The sequence below is a fragment of the Topomyia yanbarensis genome, chromosome 3 (assembly GCF_030247195.1).
Source record: "Topomyia yanbarensis strain Yona2022 chromosome 3, ASM3024719v1, whole genome shotgun sequence".
NCBI lineage: Eukaryota > Metazoa > Arthropoda > Insecta > Diptera > Culicidae > Topomyia > Topomyia yanbarensis.
In genome coordinates, this window is record NC_080672.1 from 116,593,212 (window position 1) to 116,610,451 (window position 17,240).

Here is a 17,240-nt window from a genome sequence, read left to right on the forward strand (position 1 = left end):
TACTATAAACCAGATGGCTTTAGGAGCAAATATAATGGGTCCTACAAGCATATAATGCAGGGGAGGGGGCAGCTTGAAGTTTAGCCGCTGGGAATGCTCTTTTTTATACTTCTTACCAGATTGTTTTTTTTTTATTATTTCGTAATTAGGCTTTCTATCACCTCTTTTTCAATAACCACTTTTTCTATTTTAATAATCAAACTTTCCAACTTCCTTGACCTTGATCAAACTTTCCAACTTCCTTTTTTAATTTCAATCCATTCAGTCTATCCCGAAACTTCAATCTAAAGTGAATTGCTTTTCTTTTCGCCCTTCTCATATATAAACGATATTCAATCACTCTGAAAATCGTCAATCTAATACTGGTTCGGAGGGCTGAGTGTCATATACCATTCGGCTCAGTTCGTGGAGATGGGAAAAATCTGTATGTGTGTGTGTTTTTTTACGGAAACGTTTAAAAAGCTTCAAAAGCCTGGCCTGTATTGGCACTGTGTGGGATTAACGACTCACTTTCGTGCCTAACCACTGAAAATAATTCATACTCTTTTTTCGCCCTTCTTCCTCACGGAACTACAACAAGGTATAACTTCATAGGCAGGGGGGGGTGCTCATTGTATTTTCATCGCCCCTCTTTCTTCTGCTCTATCTCGCAGGCTCACTTTGTCCATGAAATGGCTCGACCTTTGAGCTTTGATTTAACTCTCGCCTCTTCTCTTGATTTTTGTCACCATCTATTACGTCGCCATTTAGCTCTCGTTCCAGTGAGCCATTTAGATTCCATAATCAATTTAACTCCTGTTTCCATGAGTCATTTAGCTCTCAGCGTTATTACGATCTAGTCAGATCGTCTCCCTACTCCAGCTGAGACTTTTCCGATGGAGGAATTTCTCCCGACACCGATACCCGCTTCATTGAGTCATTTTGCTTCCAGATTTATCGAAATCTATTTGGATAATCCGGCGGTGAACTACCATACTCCGACTGAGAGTTCCACGGCAGTGGAAATTTTTTTCCACACCGCGTGTTTGTTTTGTGAGCCAATTAGATCCCATTTTTGTCACGATATAGTCGGATAGTTCACGGCGATGAATCTACCCTACTGAGAGTTTCCCAACGCGGCGGTAGATTGCTCCCGATACCGATGTTCGTTTCCGTGAACCATTTAGCTCTCCGCTTCGTCCCGATCTACTCGATCTAGTCCCCGGTGGTGGTCCTAGCTTACTCAACAGGCCAGGTTTGTCCAGCGGATCCGGGTGAAGCGTAGCTTCCGGTTCACTGGCGTCCTAACGAGCCACTACTAACTATTCGACATAGCCTACACACGTGGTAACCGGTAGGGTGTCGAGGTCGATTCGGCGATTCCGGTAAAAACTTTTTTTTCGAGTTGCAAAAATTTATTCAGAAAAAATTCTAACTCTTTGTGCGGGGTTGGGAACGGAATCCAAGTGTGCTGCGTACAAGACAATCAGTTAACCAACTACGCTATGCCAGTCCCGGCGCTTGAAATTCTACTGCATCGATTTTCATTGGTCATTTTCGACAATTATTGACAGAGAGAGACAAAAGACATGAAAATTACAAGATGGATAAATACTTTAGAGCGCATCAATTATTAACTTAGAATAAAAGACAAGACTGCTAGGTAGACTCATATGAGCATGATAGAAGGAAGAGTGACGATTTTTTCACTTATTTTGCTTTGCTTGCTCTTTATCGGTAGCTCATAAAAAGGTGGTTTTGTAGGATTTTTTGAATATGAACATAACAAGAGAATCCTTTTATCTTTTGCGTATTTTATAACATATATTTACTGAACAAAAAAAGTTTTTTGTATGTCGAAATAAATAAAAATGGCAGATTCATAAAAAATCTCGCGCAGCAGTTCGCCAAGGATAACTCAAACTCCGTGCAAGATCTAGTCCGTAATTTTTACCTGAAACAATAAACTTCCTTATTCGGAAGGCTTTTCTGCACAAGATTGACTATAATGGTGATTTGAAGGTGTATATTTTAGTTATTTTTAATCAAGTACTCTATTTTCAGCCATTCTTAGCAGTAACTGCGTTAATAACGTAGTAAAATAATTTTTTTAATACATTTTAGTTCAGTCTGGCACAATTAAATTACATAAAAACAGTGTTTAGTTGCTTACATAGACTTTTAGAGTTTATTTGTAATCGTGCACGAAATTTATATTTATAGTTTTATTCTCAAACTTTGCAAAACTATTTTCCATTAATAATAATTCTAACGATTGAAGCAACAAAATCGATTTTTAAAGTTGACTGATAATGAGACCCGCTTAAAACATATACTTTGCTTTGCTTAATACATACGCACACTTACACACAAACATTTTCCGATGTCAACGAACTGAGTAGAATGGTCTAACTCCTGGACTTGATTGGACAGTCGAGCCTATGAAGTATAGTAAAATCGATAAAGTGAGTCATTGATCAATTAATTCTTAATCCAGTTTGTAATATTTAATATGATCATATTTTCTCTCTCTCTCTCTCTCTCTCTCTCTCTCTCTCAAAAGTTGGGAAAAGTAACAACTTTTTCCAGTACCAGAAACGAATTCCTATAATAATGATTATTGGTTTCCGGTCTTGTCTCTACAAACTGTTTGACATAGTTGGTAAAGTGCTCCTAATCCCATTTTGAATAACCAATTCATTCCAGCGGGACGCTGTCTAGCAAGTATTTCATACCCAACATCAGCTGGACCGGACCTGATTATCACGGTTAAACAGCAATAAATAATACCTTTTACAAATATGTCAACGACTAGTATACGAGACCTGCGAAACCACTTACCCTATATTCTCTTTTTGGGGTGAAGTAACCAGAAAACGGGGTCCAACGTGCTGGACCGAGCCGAGATGTTGGGTACTCGTAAAATATATGTGATTTGACAACCATAGCCTACTCCTGATTCATTCAGGTCAACTACGCGACTGCGACACACTGAACTTTCCAGCCAGCATTATTCTATCACATAAAAATGTTGTCTTTTTTATAAACTTTTGGATTGTTTTACATCACGGTATCACGCGAGCACATTCGTGTGTGATTAATTATTCTATCTATACCACCCAAAAAATATACCACTGAAAGTTATACGGACTGATACAACAAGCACAGTTTGCATGTGCCATCTACCAGCCGGAATAATACAACCTTCCGAAAAGAACCTGAATTCCGCAGCACAAACATAGTTATATCTGATCCGGTAGAATCGTTGCCAAGGAATTGTTACCTCAGACCAGAGTCAACATATAAATCGTTATTTGTCCTGTCACCACCAAGTCGAACTCAGGAAAAGCACTATAAAAGGAAACGGTCGTCCTCCGGCATGTCTTTAGTCTTGTGAAATCGCGCGGGTGGTTCAAATCGGTGAAAGTCGTAAAGGAGTTGCAACATTGGATTATAGCTGGACGCCATGAAAACTGGATATGGATTAAATACTGGTGATGCTCTTGGATACTCGTTAAAGCCATACTCGTCTTTGCCATACAGTGGAATAGGCATCAAGGGCTATAATTCATTAACAAGTGGTTTGAAGCCTTCAAAGTTTACGGATAAGGAACACCTTCTAGGAAGAGTAAAGAAATCTAAATCGAGGCAAGCAAACGGTTTGATTTGGAATGATTTAGATTTTAATTAAATGTACCTACAAGTTCTAACACTGCGAGACAAGCATCTATCTTGATCAAAATAGTTTTTTTTGTACTCTTTGACCGCAACAGTGCTACGGAAAATAATTCTTAAACCCAATTTGCGCTAGATAAAAGTTTGTCATGAAAGGATTAAATAGGATTTTCATATTCAGTCACAAGTGGTGACTTTGCATATTGGTGACACGATTTGGGCAGTTACTATTAATATATAACTAACTTGTGATTGATGTTGCATAAAATTATTAAAATCTACTTGTCAAGTAGAGGAAGAAGCTAAACCTTCAAATTATCTTACAAACTACGAAGATAGCCAGATTTTTGATCGCTTTGAAACTTTCAAAGTAAATATAGAATTGATTTCATCACCGACGTACGTAGGATTTTATTTTTTTATTGCTATTATTAAATTATTAAATTATTAATTAAAAATGAGTTATTTTAATTTATAATTTTGTGTCGTTTTTATGACATTTTCGGCGTTTTTTCACTCAAAAGGGCGCCATTTCGCATAAAATCAAATATAAAAAAAATCCTGCGTACGTTTTTCGTGCTCTACAGTGATGTAACCCTTTAAAATTTCAATTTAAATAGCGCAAATTTTTTTTTGCTCTGTTGCGATAAACAGAACGCGATACTCAACAAATCTGTGCCTGGCATGCGTTCGGCGCATGCTGCAAAATTATTTAGGTCTTCATCACATTTAGTACCGTCAACGTACAAAAGCAAGTATCCTCCAAATACTGCTCTATAGGGGTCTCGCAAAGACCCTCCTAAACTGACGCAAACAATAATGTCGTTTTTAAGCTAAAAGAGGTTTGAACATTCTAGAACTTCACCCTATCGAGAAAAAAACCATCTTTATGATGCAAAATCTCCAGTGCTTAACAGTAAACTGGAGGACAATAAAAGATGGGAGGGTAATGTCTGCGACATAACCGGAGAGATGTAGAATACATAAGGAGACGGTACTTCAAATGTGTCGATACACATGCAATTTCCCAACAGCCGTGTAGTCAGCAAATTTAGAAACTGATATCTCAGTATAGTGAGATTTTTTTGCTTGTTTTCGGTGAAATATTTTCCACCAAATGTCAATTTTTCTGAGATCTCAGCTGTTGAGAGTTCGCCAAAAGATGCGAAATAAGCTGAGATTCGGCAGAAGAAATTAAGTGTGTACTTATCAGAACTTTCGGATAATTATAAAATTCATTATAAAAAAATATACGCGACATAATGCGAGTGTCGTGACAACACTTCAGGACATTAATTTAAATCTAAAGATATGCGATTGAATCACGTTTAAATAGGAAATTTTCAGATGATACTTTATGATAATTATGGTTAAAAATTAAAATTCCTTCGACAATTATTTTCCTTTTTTCAAATCTGCAACATTCTTTAAAAATATTATAGGAATGTTATTGATGAAAAGTTAAAATATGCATTTGGCAACGCTTTCCACTAAATGGTTGGTGGGGGAAAGATGTATATTTGTTTTGGTTAGTAGCAGAAAGGAATGAAAAGGGATCAATTTTCGAAAATTTCAGATTGCTAGAATAAACAACGTTGTTTTTCAATCAGATGTGCAAAATATGGGTGGATACTGTGAGGTATAATCGGATTGTCGTGACTACACTTCAAAGTGTTAATTCAAATATAATAATATTCAATGGGATCACGTTGGAATGGAAAATTTAAAAAAATGTAAATTTTATAAATCTCTTCCTTTATCAACTATTTCCTTTCTTTTCAAATCTGCAACATTATTTGAAAATATGGTTGAAATGTTATTGATGAAAAGCTGAAAATACGTGTGGCAACATTGATCACTGAATGGATGGGGGGAAAGCCGCATATTAGCATGGAAATGGAAATGGAAAAGCATATGGCATGAAAACGAGCGAGAGAGCGATAGAGTGCGTATTCGCGCGAATCGGTTTTTCTCATCATTCGTTTGACTGTCGCATTAGGTTTGTTCTAGTAACAGGAGAAACTGAATTCCTGAGCAAACAGGTAGAAAACCGTTCCTGTATTCGCTTCTTTTTTCTTGTGGTAACCGTAGTGAAAAGGAGCAAGTAGTTTTCGCTCCTGTTTGCTCCGGAGTAACTTTTGTGTACTGGAACAAACGTATTACCAGCCAGCATCAACAGCAGTAGCAAAGAATTATTCGCACAATGGCCCCGAAAGATTGCTTTTCAAGTTGCGTAGGCCTTCTTTTGATCTTTTTGTTATCACGGGCAGCATTTCCTGACAGTTCCTATACGATGGCAAGATATTCATTGCTACCAGGTAAACGAGTGCTCCGACGCCGACATGCTCGGCGTCGTGACCTTTTCTCAGCAAACGGACAGAAAACTGGAGACCGGTACAAACTAAGCGGGATTTTTGCTTTTCCTTCGCCTTTCTTTCTATTCCACAATCAGACGAGCACATGTTGTAAGTACGGGTGTAACGCACGAATGATGCTGAGCTCCCATACCACCCCTGGTTTTGTACTTGGTTCAGTTTGCGTTTGAAGTCAAAGGGGCTGGCCATCGAAAGGAAAGAAAATCAACGTTCGCGTCCCTCGCACATTACCCCTTACATACAGTGTGTTTGTGATCGGTTCAGTTTACGTTCGAAGCCAAATGGGCAGCCCATCGAATGAAATACGTTCACTTGCATCGAGAAAGAGGAGGATCTTCGAACAAAAACTGTTCAAGATTTGCGGCCGGTGCATGAAATTAGCGGGAACCAATCAGGAATGACATTCAGTCAGGTGATTAAAAATCGTGTTTTTCGTGGATGTGTATGCTAGTTTGGACCTGTCGGAAATAAAAATAATAGTTGGTGAAGGGAATAATGTTCAAATTAAATTTTTGGTTAACGGTTTGATAGCGCTGATAAGGGCTACTTAGCTTACAAATATTACCTCATCGATATTTTACAGCCCTCTGTTCGCACCAAGCAGCCAAATATAAATGATAATAGGAACAAATCTGTAGCGTTTTAAATATATAAAACGGATCCGATCAAGATGTACTGAACATTTTCACCATTTCCGAGTTTCGAAAGATTTTGCAAAACACAGTTTTTTCGTTATTAATGCATGTTATACATACTTCATATTTTACTACAACACTGCTGAACATATTTTCGACAAAATGGCCCATGCATCAAATAATACTGCTAAGTATAATAGAAGTTATTAACGTTCAAAATCTGACGCGGCTGCCACAGCCGATATTTTAAACCGGGACCTTTATATTGAAAGCTTACATGAATTCTACATTAAAAAAATAATTCTAAATCCTCCTGGGGGTTGGAAATGTTCTTTCTGCTATTGCAGTACCTGCAGATCGTTCAGCATTCTTCCGGAGATGCAGAATGCTTTGTTTTAATTGTTCTGTATCATTATTTTTCATACCCCTAACCTTACCACTTTCCCAATGCTTCCCATTAGGGAAATGATGAAAAAGCAGATTATGACGAGACACAAATCTCCGATCAATAGGGGGAAGGTGCCATTTGAGCCAGTCGCTACTGATATACCAACGCAAATCTCTATAAAGTTATCAATTTAAAAAAAAAATATTAAATGTATTGTGCGTATTCATGATTTTGTGAAGAATTTTTATTTTTTCAGAAGTTATAAAAGTTTTGCTGAGATCGCTTGCATTGTCAAGTCTCACTGAAGTGGGTCTGAGGAGACATGACCAAGAGAGTTTTAAAAAGTCAGAACAAATAATAATGACAAAAAACATGATGAAATCATTTTTTACGTATTGTCGAGATTCAGGTACCAATGAAAAATAGGGGAGCCCGGGGCTAGTTGGCGGTTGGGGTAAGTTGGCGGAATCCCCTTTTCTCCGTTTCTATAAGACATAAAGCGCTGTCTCTCGTTGTGAACCTCAAGTAATATGAAACGCATTATCCAATGTGTTTTTGTTGCAAAACATTTATTTTGTAGAAGCTGTGGGCGATATTGTGTTTTTGAGCGCACTTTGTAAATTTTCTTAATTTTAAACATTTTGTGTTATTTAAGGTGGTTTTCAATCTATTACCCGAATGATTGTATTTTTCCACAGCGCGTGAAAATAGCTTTCTGTATCCGTATAGATATTACACCTATACATACACAAAAGTAATTTTTTAAAAACTTTTTTATAAAATATGCGGTTGGGGTAAGTTGGCGGTGATGCACACGGGGTAAGTAGGCGGTACTATTTACAGTGCAAAAATAGACATCAAATATTTTAATTTCTGGAATTCTCTCCAAAGTAAGAGAAACTGTTTATTGTGTCTCTCGTCAATACAGAAGACAATAATTTCGGCCAATCGCCTGAAGAATTTCGAAAATTTGTCTATGAATATGGAGTATGCATCGAAGTCAAAATGACGGGGTATTGAGACAGAAATATAATGAAAAGTGTCGAATAATATACAGTTTTTGTGAAAAGACAATCGGCACATTTCATAAGGACCACTGATGTAATCGAATTTCCATTTGATTGCGTTGCGTTGCGTTGCGTTGCGTTGCGTTGCGTTGTGACGATGATTTTGGCGGATTGCACACTGACTTCATCATGTTTGACTGCTGATTATCTAATAAGAGTTGCTTAGGAAGTGGTAAGTAGGAATTCATACCAATCCGACCCATATTAAAACCTCAACAGCATGATAGCCATCATTGCCGGCCGCCCCCATCTCCATCGTTCACGGGGAAGGATAAAGGATAAGGTAGACGGGAAGTGTTGATGCTCCACCTACTTAACGGAAGGACGACGATTCATCAGACTCTTCCATAGGTGTCGCGGAGTTGGTGGTTTGGAAGGGTATCAGGTCTAGGATTCGCTCCAAGCAAACGATGCGACCTGTAAAGCATGTTTTATTAGGTAGTTGTTTAGTTAGTCTTCGAGTGCACGATCACTCGAAAAAGAGATGATCTTGTTTAGTTTTTGGTTATTTTTAAACTCTGGGCAGCCGGCTACCGAGAGTATACTATGTTCCCTAAACAAAAGCAATTTGAACTCCACACGGCCGACCGTGGGAGTATTGCCTAGAAAAGCTAATCTTATCCGCGTAATGGGCCGGATCACTATTTATTGCAACAGTATTTGGACAGAATTCGCTACTTCTTCTCTACGATATATTTATTGGCTTGAAAACTACCGAGTGATAACACATTATACAGGCAAAAATAGCGAGAGATGTTATAAATCAAGGAAAGTATTTCTTATTTTCCATATCGGATTGTTTGTGGAATACAAGTATACGAGCGATAATACCGAACACTGAAGGGAAATATAAAGGATTGTTAATCTGATGCACGGGCTTGTTAGCAATAACGGAGTTTTAAATTAGGTTCATAAAAACAGACGCGGCGAATTTTCAATACGTATTGAGCCGTGTTCATAGATACTAGTCAGATTAGTCGTATTGGGGCTAATTTCCGATCAACTATTCATTTTTACGGCAATGTTTTCTCGACTAGATCTGTTCGCACCCTCTCATTCTGTTCGCACCCTCTCATTCTGCGGTCTAAGGACCAAATGTCATCAATAGACTTAGAATCGCGTGGAGGCATGAGATAGGAAACTTGTAAGAATTTTGCTATCCCACCGTTTGACTACCAGAATGGATGGGAGAACAGTAATACTAGCAAATACCGACTACCATAAGAGCGGTGCAAATTTGAACGAGTGACGTAGAGTACTGCACTGAAAAAAGGACCAGGAGTGCGATTTTACGAAGTTTTAGCTTCCGATGGCCCTACATTTTCTGACAAAGTGAAGTTCTTGAATGTTGAGATTTTTATTACTGTTTAGAAAAGCAAAAGTATCATAAAGCTAGTGTCAGGCCTTCATGAGACCTCAAGAAGTCACTTTTGGAGGTATTCGTAAATGTAGATTTGTCGGTAGACGGTTCCAAATATAATAGAAAAATACCTAATTTAACACAACTACAGATCACTTGCAACATAAAAAGCTTTTTGTGAAATTCGACAGCTCCATCTTAGGCCAATTCAATAAATTTCCTGCATGAAAGTTTCCATTTTTTAAAAACGGTTTTTAAGCCAAAGCTTTGGAAGTTAAACCTTGGCGTGGAAGTGCCGGTATATTAATATATTCTGTTACTTAGTGTAGAATTAGATTTCGTCATTTACGGCTAATATACAACCGCCAGAAGAAACTTAAAACGTTGGTACACAATCAAGAAAGGCGAATCAGAAAAGGTATATGTCAGTGATTCACTAAATACAGACTGGAAAGAGGGTAATATGGAAAACCTTAAGGTCCGCCCAGATTAAGTCTTCGGTACGGAACAAAACCTCGGCCTAGGAACTCCTAGCATGTTGTTAGTCGCCTCTTACGACATGGGAGCAGTTCCCAGAGGTTCTATTCTTGGTTGAAATAGTGCAAAAAGATTTCAGCCCGCCGGACACCACACGGCTTTACGGAAACTGCTGCTACTGAGTGGCAATAAACTCTAGTTCCTCCTTGGAGCACCGCTGACCTCTGCTGTTGATAGGAAACGACTTCCGGCCGCAGCAAGCTAAACTGCCTTGTTGCGAATATTGGACGTACGCTACGTATGCTACTGCTGTTAGCTGTCGATTTGCTAATCACAGTCACGAATGGAAAGACGATGTAATCGAATTTCCATTTGATTGTCTATTTTCTGGCATTCCGCCAACTTACCCCATGCATACCGTCAACTTACCCCGGGGCTGGGGCAAGTTGGCGGCTTTTCCGCGTCACATATTTTTGTCTCTAGAAATGAAGACATCCCCAACATTAGTTTTTGCGTTCAATGTTGTGCAAATTTTAGCAATGCCTATTCCAATGTTCCGAATTATTTTACTATTATATTTCATAAGGAATAACATTATATATGAGCGCTTTAAAAAATAAATAACTCCGGGTGGGCGTAGCGTAGTTGGTAAATCGATTGCCTTGTACGCAGCGCACCTGTCTTCGAGTCCCGACCCCGCTCATAGGGTTGGACATTATTCATAAGAGATTTTTCTAACCCGAAGAGGCGAATAACCTTAAGGTTAAAACCTCTATAATCGAAATAAAAAAAATAACTCGAGTAGAAGTTTGATAAAAAACTTAATCATTTAACGGAAATTGAATAATTGCGGTATATTTTCTATGAGGAAAAGATTTTTCATTCCAAACCATAAAATTACTATAAGGGGTCGCAACATGCATCCAAATATTTTTAAAGAATAATATACAACACGTTATTGCCAACTGTAGAACCTTGGTCAGTTGACACGCACCCATGACTATCAACCCGGAATAAATGTTAATTCTACAATCGTAGTAATAATTTGTGATTTGTAATGTAATCACCACATTCGCCATGTTTCTCATATCAATTATACATCATTATACATTATATTATACAATCCATCTCCCACTGACCGGCAGTGTTTTTATGGAAGAAACTTGTCTTTATCTATTTACTGATATATTTATAGATGTAAACATGTTTAGCCTCTGAGATGAAAGGTGATAACTCTACTGTAAATCTAACGACCCATTTCAAGAATGCCTGTTTCTACACGTACATTCTGAAATTGCTTTCATATACAATAAGTTCAGCGCGAATACATCCATGTATCAAATGGATACATGCAATACTTTCACACTTCCAGAACATAAATATATAATATTATGGTAATTTATATCCAGCCATTAAAAAATAACATGAAACAATCGCACCAACTTCCTGCTCTAAATTTTTATTATATTTACATTTTAAACGATTTGTCTTGTATTCCAATCAACCGTCACTACACAGAAAAATAAAACAACCCAAAGAATAAGTTATTTTAACTTACTTTTGATTTGTGCGTCGCTTTCGCACTTATTAGTGTTGTCAAAAACAAAACTAGAGATTCGACTCAGTCGAGGTCTTCCGTAGAAAGGTACCTTTCAGTTGTTTGAGGTATACTCTAAATTAGGTAAGTTCAACTTAAATTTTAGTATATTGAATTCACGAACGAACTCAAAACCACGCACAAGTGATTCTGCTTTGTTGCCAAAGCCGATTCAACCAAATACGATTGTACGACGAAATATCATTGTTGGTTCGACCAAATATAAATATGTAAATTTGTATTTGGTTCGACCAAAAACTTGTATTACTTTCAACAAACAACATGTTGATTCAACCAAACATTATTTTTGTGCCTGTAGATAATAAATCAAAATAAATAATAAAATGTACACTCTTTTTTTACGCGGTTTTGCTGCGCGGTATTTTTACACGGTTTGCTTCTACGCGGATTTTGAAATTTACGCGGTTTTCGTTTACGCGGATTTTGAAATTCACGCGGTTTTCATTTACGCGGTTTTTGAAATTTACTCGGTTTTCATTTACGCGGATTTTCTAAATTACGCGGTATCCATTAACGAGGTTCCCATTAACGCGGATTCTTAAATTTACGCGGTCTTCATTTACGCGGATTTTGAAATTTACGCGGTTTTCATTTACGCGGATTTTGAAATTTACGCGGTCTGTATCCCCCGCGTAAAAAAACCTGAGTGTATAATTAAACGAATTGTGCGAATTCTGGTCATTATAAGACACATAAGTTTTCGTTGAAATTTTGTTCGTTTGAAAGAATTGGAATAATCTCAATTACATCAAACCAAAATATAAATATCCCGACAATGAAGAGAAAACAACCTATGATACGAACGCTTCGACGACACCTACTCACTTCTCCCTCAACTCGCAGTTACAGATTTAGGGAAACTGTGGGAAAGACGAACGGGCTGCACATTAAAAATACAATTATATTGTTGGTGTACTCTATCATTAGGAATGTCCTTGAAATATGAAACACTCAGTAAGCCTTGAATACTGTTGAACGTGTACAGTTGCTTCGCGGATTTTTTCCTTTGTTTCGATAATGCAACTCTTAAGCTTCATCTTCGTGAAAAATAAAAGGAAAGTTGATTTATGCGTGAGTAAGTGCAAACTTTTCAAATATATGTGGCAAGACAGTCTATATTAATTCTATTCATTCATCATTAGAGGAATGTTTCGCGTATAGACATGAAAATCTAGCTGTCAAACGTGAAGATCCGGTCAGCTAGCTGAAACTTGACATGCAGTAGACTGCAGGATGTACCACGTTAACGCGACCAAGGCTAAATAAGGAAGTCATAGAACTTGGAAAATATAGACGACTTCGTGCAGGTCCTATACTCTGACTGTGTGAAATCGAGGAATTGATGTTACCAATGGCAGTGAGTTTTCTCCATATAAATTGTCGAAAAATCCTATACAAACTTCAGGTACGTTGGTTCAGTAGCTAGACTTAACCGATTTGCTTCAAATTTGGTGCAAATACTCCTGGTGCAACTAGGAATCGACTAAGGGCTGGGCCGACTGAGTTTTCAAAAATTCTTTTATTTTCTGGGCAGTCTAATGTCCATCTTACCTCACCATATGTCCGTTTCACGCGCAGACTGAAAAAAGTGCAAACATTTAATCGTTTTCGATTTCTTTAAAGAAGATACTTATTAATTTTTGTAACATAATTCCTCTGGATATTCGAAAACCAACATATGGAACTACTACCAAATACAAATTTGTATTTGCTACTACATAGAGTATTACATGTTGACAAAAACATGCTTTTACTGTGTTATATTTGAGTATATCCTTAACATGTCCATCTTACTCCCAGTTCGCAACATCGCCAAAGATTGAGCCATTACTGTAACGTTTGTTGATCATCAACACGTGGTTGTAATCCAATGTCCCTATTCCAAAGTACATACGCTTGAACTTGTGGAAGGTTTTTTTTAATGACACGTGGTTCGTTATATACGCAGTATCATACTATTCAGTCTCGTTAATAGCGTCCTAGTTTTCCAAAAAATAGGGGTCGAGCGGACACGCATAACAGAAAATGAATAGGGAGGGAAATATACGAAACTGAAACTTATGCATGAAGGACATGTGCAAGAATATGTTTCACCCCCACATGTATAGGGTGTTGTTAAGGGTAACTGAAATAAGTCGATCATTGTTGACGGTACCCAAACAGTTTTAATTTTTCGTCGGTACAGACAGTAAAGAGCGAACAGATCGCGTGTGTTCCGATTTTTATAGAATAAGTATAAAAAGTTTTCTTGTGATACTAGATTATTATGAGTTCTGAAAATGCAAGAAAGTCTGAGTTAGTATAAAGACTAACCTCATTTGTTGATTAGCCATAATTTGATCATAATCATTATGTCGTTTCAGAAGGCTTTCCGGAGCAGATAAAATCGATACTCCATTGTACAAAAAGAAAACATTCGATTTTACCGATTACGCCTACCACGAAGCAGTGAATCGACTCAAGTTTCTTTTGACTGAGGCTTACGAACCTAGCAAAGTAGCAACATCTATTTACTATCGTGGAGTCGATGATGCCAAATCGGAAGCCTCGGAACAATCAACCGTTGAGAGGCCTGCCATCACTGAGGTATCAAAGTACTTCAGTCCTGGTACAGTATCACGATACGGCTCCGGAGTGACCCGCGCTAGAAGATTTAGTTATTTGAATAAAGATGTAGGATCTACTCTAAAGCCAACCACTTCGATGGCCAGCTTGCAACCGGCGCCATCAGGTAAAAAACTCATTCTTTTAAGTACCAAAATAACCTTCTAAATAGTTTGCAGCGTTTCGCAGAATCTTGAAGTGACACAACCACCTCCAGAACTACTCGGGTTTATCGAGAAACAAGAAAATTACATTGAACAGCTAGAGAAAGAATCTCAATATTGTAGGGTATGATTCGATGTTTCTCATTTCACCACTACCAAATATTTACTAGTCAATTTTTCAATGTAGGAGGAACTTTCGACTTTGCTGAAGAAAGTTAAGGATGTCGTTTCGGAGAATGAAGCCCTTACCGATCGGGCTCGCACAAAAGCACTATATCAGTTGGATTCCTCCGAGAGCGAAGATTTAGACCCAGATCGGTTACGGACGAATAGACAACTGTCCGGTCCGAATATTGTGTTTGAGTCCCGAATCAGTGAACTGGAAGCCCAGCTGGCGCAATCGCAGATCGATTTGAAGAAATTGTTCAACGAAAATGAAGAAAATAAACGCAAACTGGTACACGGCTCAAGTGATGCTGGTTGCGCGGACATTTATCGGAAACAAGTGGAAAATTTGCAAAGGTAAGTTAAATTTAAATGACTTACTTTAAATTTGGAATTAGAGTCATTGCAGTTGAGAGAAATATGCCCATTTAGCAGAAAAAACTTGAATAATTCATTAATTTATTTATTTGATGCTTTCTTTTGAAAGAAAATTTTGGTCTGCATAATTAAACAGTTTGTTTTTATTTTGTTGACTGATGTTATCATGTTTCAAATTACAAAATTAATCGTTCAGCTTACATCTTTGTAGGAATACGAATACAACCCTAAACAATTCTCTCAGTTGTTAAATGTTGGTAATTCTCGTGCAAAGAAAATAGGAATTATATTCTGAACGACAAAACTAACGTAAAATGGATTTTGGACAAATTGCAACATATTATTTTGCTTTACCAAACGTTCAAATTTGTCTTCATAGTTAAATTTGTTTGCAATTTGATGGTTTGGCATTTGCAGCTGTGAAAGTAAAACCAAGGTTTTCATAAATAGAATTACCTTGAACATAAAATTTCAAAAGGAAGACTTTCATCGTAGTGGAAATTATGGAATTTAATTCAATCAGACTAGTTTCTATGAAGGTTTGGTCTGATTTAGTTATCTCTAATTATCAAGCGTAAATTGAAGAAATATGGTAAAACTCTACATTATCGGATTTGGAGAAGTTAACAGTATTTTTTGCAAAACTATGCTATTCATATCAATAAATAAATTTGGTTCAATGATGTCATCGGAGAAATTTGTGGACATCATAATTCTTTTTCATATGAGGTTGTGATATATTTACCAACTTTCCTAAAACCAATTCATTGATAACACTTTTTAAATATCATCTTGATAAGTTCGACATGTTCTGTAGAAAGTTTTATATCATCAAATTGAGCAACTTTTTATATATTTAAACATTGGTGTATTTTCGTAATCTAACAATTTTCGAAAAATATTGTAACGCAAATTTACGTTGAGACGACTGAGTTTGCGCCAATAGTGTTCTCGGAATACTTATCAACAAAAGAACGGTATGTGATATGGTACTATCTTATTAGTGATTAAAGTGAAATTTTTCAATTGATTTTTGGCAATGTACTGAAAAACACTTTCGCAAATATCTTAGCTGAGTATAGTAAATCTCTTCTTGAAATACTTATATATTTGGATGACCTCTAAAATAATTTTATTAAATATCATTTTCCAATATTATTTCTATGGGTTTTACATGTTTGCTGATCTAGTTCCAATCGCCAAAATACACAACTTTCATTGCCGCATATTTTTTCTTATCTCGAGTATTTTGAAAGAAATTGGATGGTTTTTGGAAAACAAGGGTTGACAAAGATGTTGATTTGGGGGTACCAGGCACAGACCACGTTCAATGTGTGTTAGTTGTGTAACCTGTGCACAATGAGAAAACGGAAAAATCGTAAGAATTCTTTTACTCCAAGTATCATTAAACAAATTGAACTAAATATAATCTCCGGAATCAAATGTTGCGTTAATCTCCTGTAGAATATTGGGGGTATTGGGGTATTTTATTTTTAAAATCTCTCGCTTCGTAAAAATACTAGCTATAACTTTGATTTCAATAAAAATATTTTCAGCTTGCTATTTTTAGACCGTTTCGCACTGATTCTCCTTTCTATTTCCTCGCGATAGGAATTGGTGGCACACCGTACTAAACATTTTCATCGTTAAAGCGTTTGTATTTGTTTGACACTTATATTTTAGTATTCACCTATCTTTTTTTGTTTATAATCCTATTCGCAAAAAAACATTGCAAAAATTATTGCTTCTACTTTCCGTCAGGGAACATGGCCGGCGGATAACGTGGGTAGTATTGGTAGTACTAGCCACATTAAAACCGGACGGCTATTAACCCACTCGAAATTGTGGAACAACTGAAAAATTTGAAATCTGTCATGGATGTCACACATTGCGCACATTTGAAGACATAGATATACAATTCCATTTTCACAAACGCACCGCAAGTGATTTAATGTGAATGTTAGTTGGACCTAAAACAGATCATGATGGACGGAGGAGGAGAGGTGATGATCTTGCTTATAGGAGACATTGGGGATCGTTAGGTCAATTAGTAGGTGTTAGAGGTTGTGACGGTGATCACGATACTGTCGGGAATATGTGATGGCATCATCAAATTTCCTCGATGGCGGAGTGGTTAACGCACCCAACTAGAGATTGGAAGATCGCAGATTCGATTTCTGCTTGAGGACATATCATTTCTCAGTGTTTCCAATAATTGGTGAATTTTCACCGTTTCTTCATTCTCACCGGTTCCGGTCATTCTTTCCCTGTCTGTTTTCCAGTGGACACGTTCCTAACAATCTTTGAAAAAGGAAAAAAACAAGACTCACGTCAAAACAAGGAATACATTCAAAA

At 37.1% G+C, this 17,240-nt stretch overlaps 1 protein-coding gene across 6 annotated transcripts in view; it reads left to right on the plus strand.

Moving 5' to 3' along the window:
• The first annotated feature begins 3,382 nt into the window (after positions 1 to 3,382).
• Positions 3,383 to 17,240, plus strand: part of LOC131692879 (plectin) — a 37,831-nt gene continuing 23,973 nt past the window's right edge. For 4 of the 6 annotated variants that reach the window (XM_058980223.1, XM_058980224.1, XM_058980225.1 and 1 more), the window contains exons 1-4: positions 3,383 to 3,627; positions 13,938 to 14,305; positions 14,351 to 14,466; positions 14,530 to 14,864. In XM_058980223.1, the coding sequence (XP_058836206.1) occupies positions 3,446 to 3,627; positions 13,938 to 14,305; positions 14,351 to 14,466; positions 14,530 to 14,864 (1,001 nt within the window). In that variant the 5' untranslated portion in view covers positions 3,383 to 3,445. Of the gene's footprint in view, positions 3,628 to 13,631; positions 13,870 to 13,937; positions 14,306 to 14,350; positions 14,467 to 14,529; positions 14,865 to 17,240 lie in introns of those variants that run through there. The other 2 variants (XM_058980228.1, XM_058980227.1) reach the window with 2 other exon arrangements.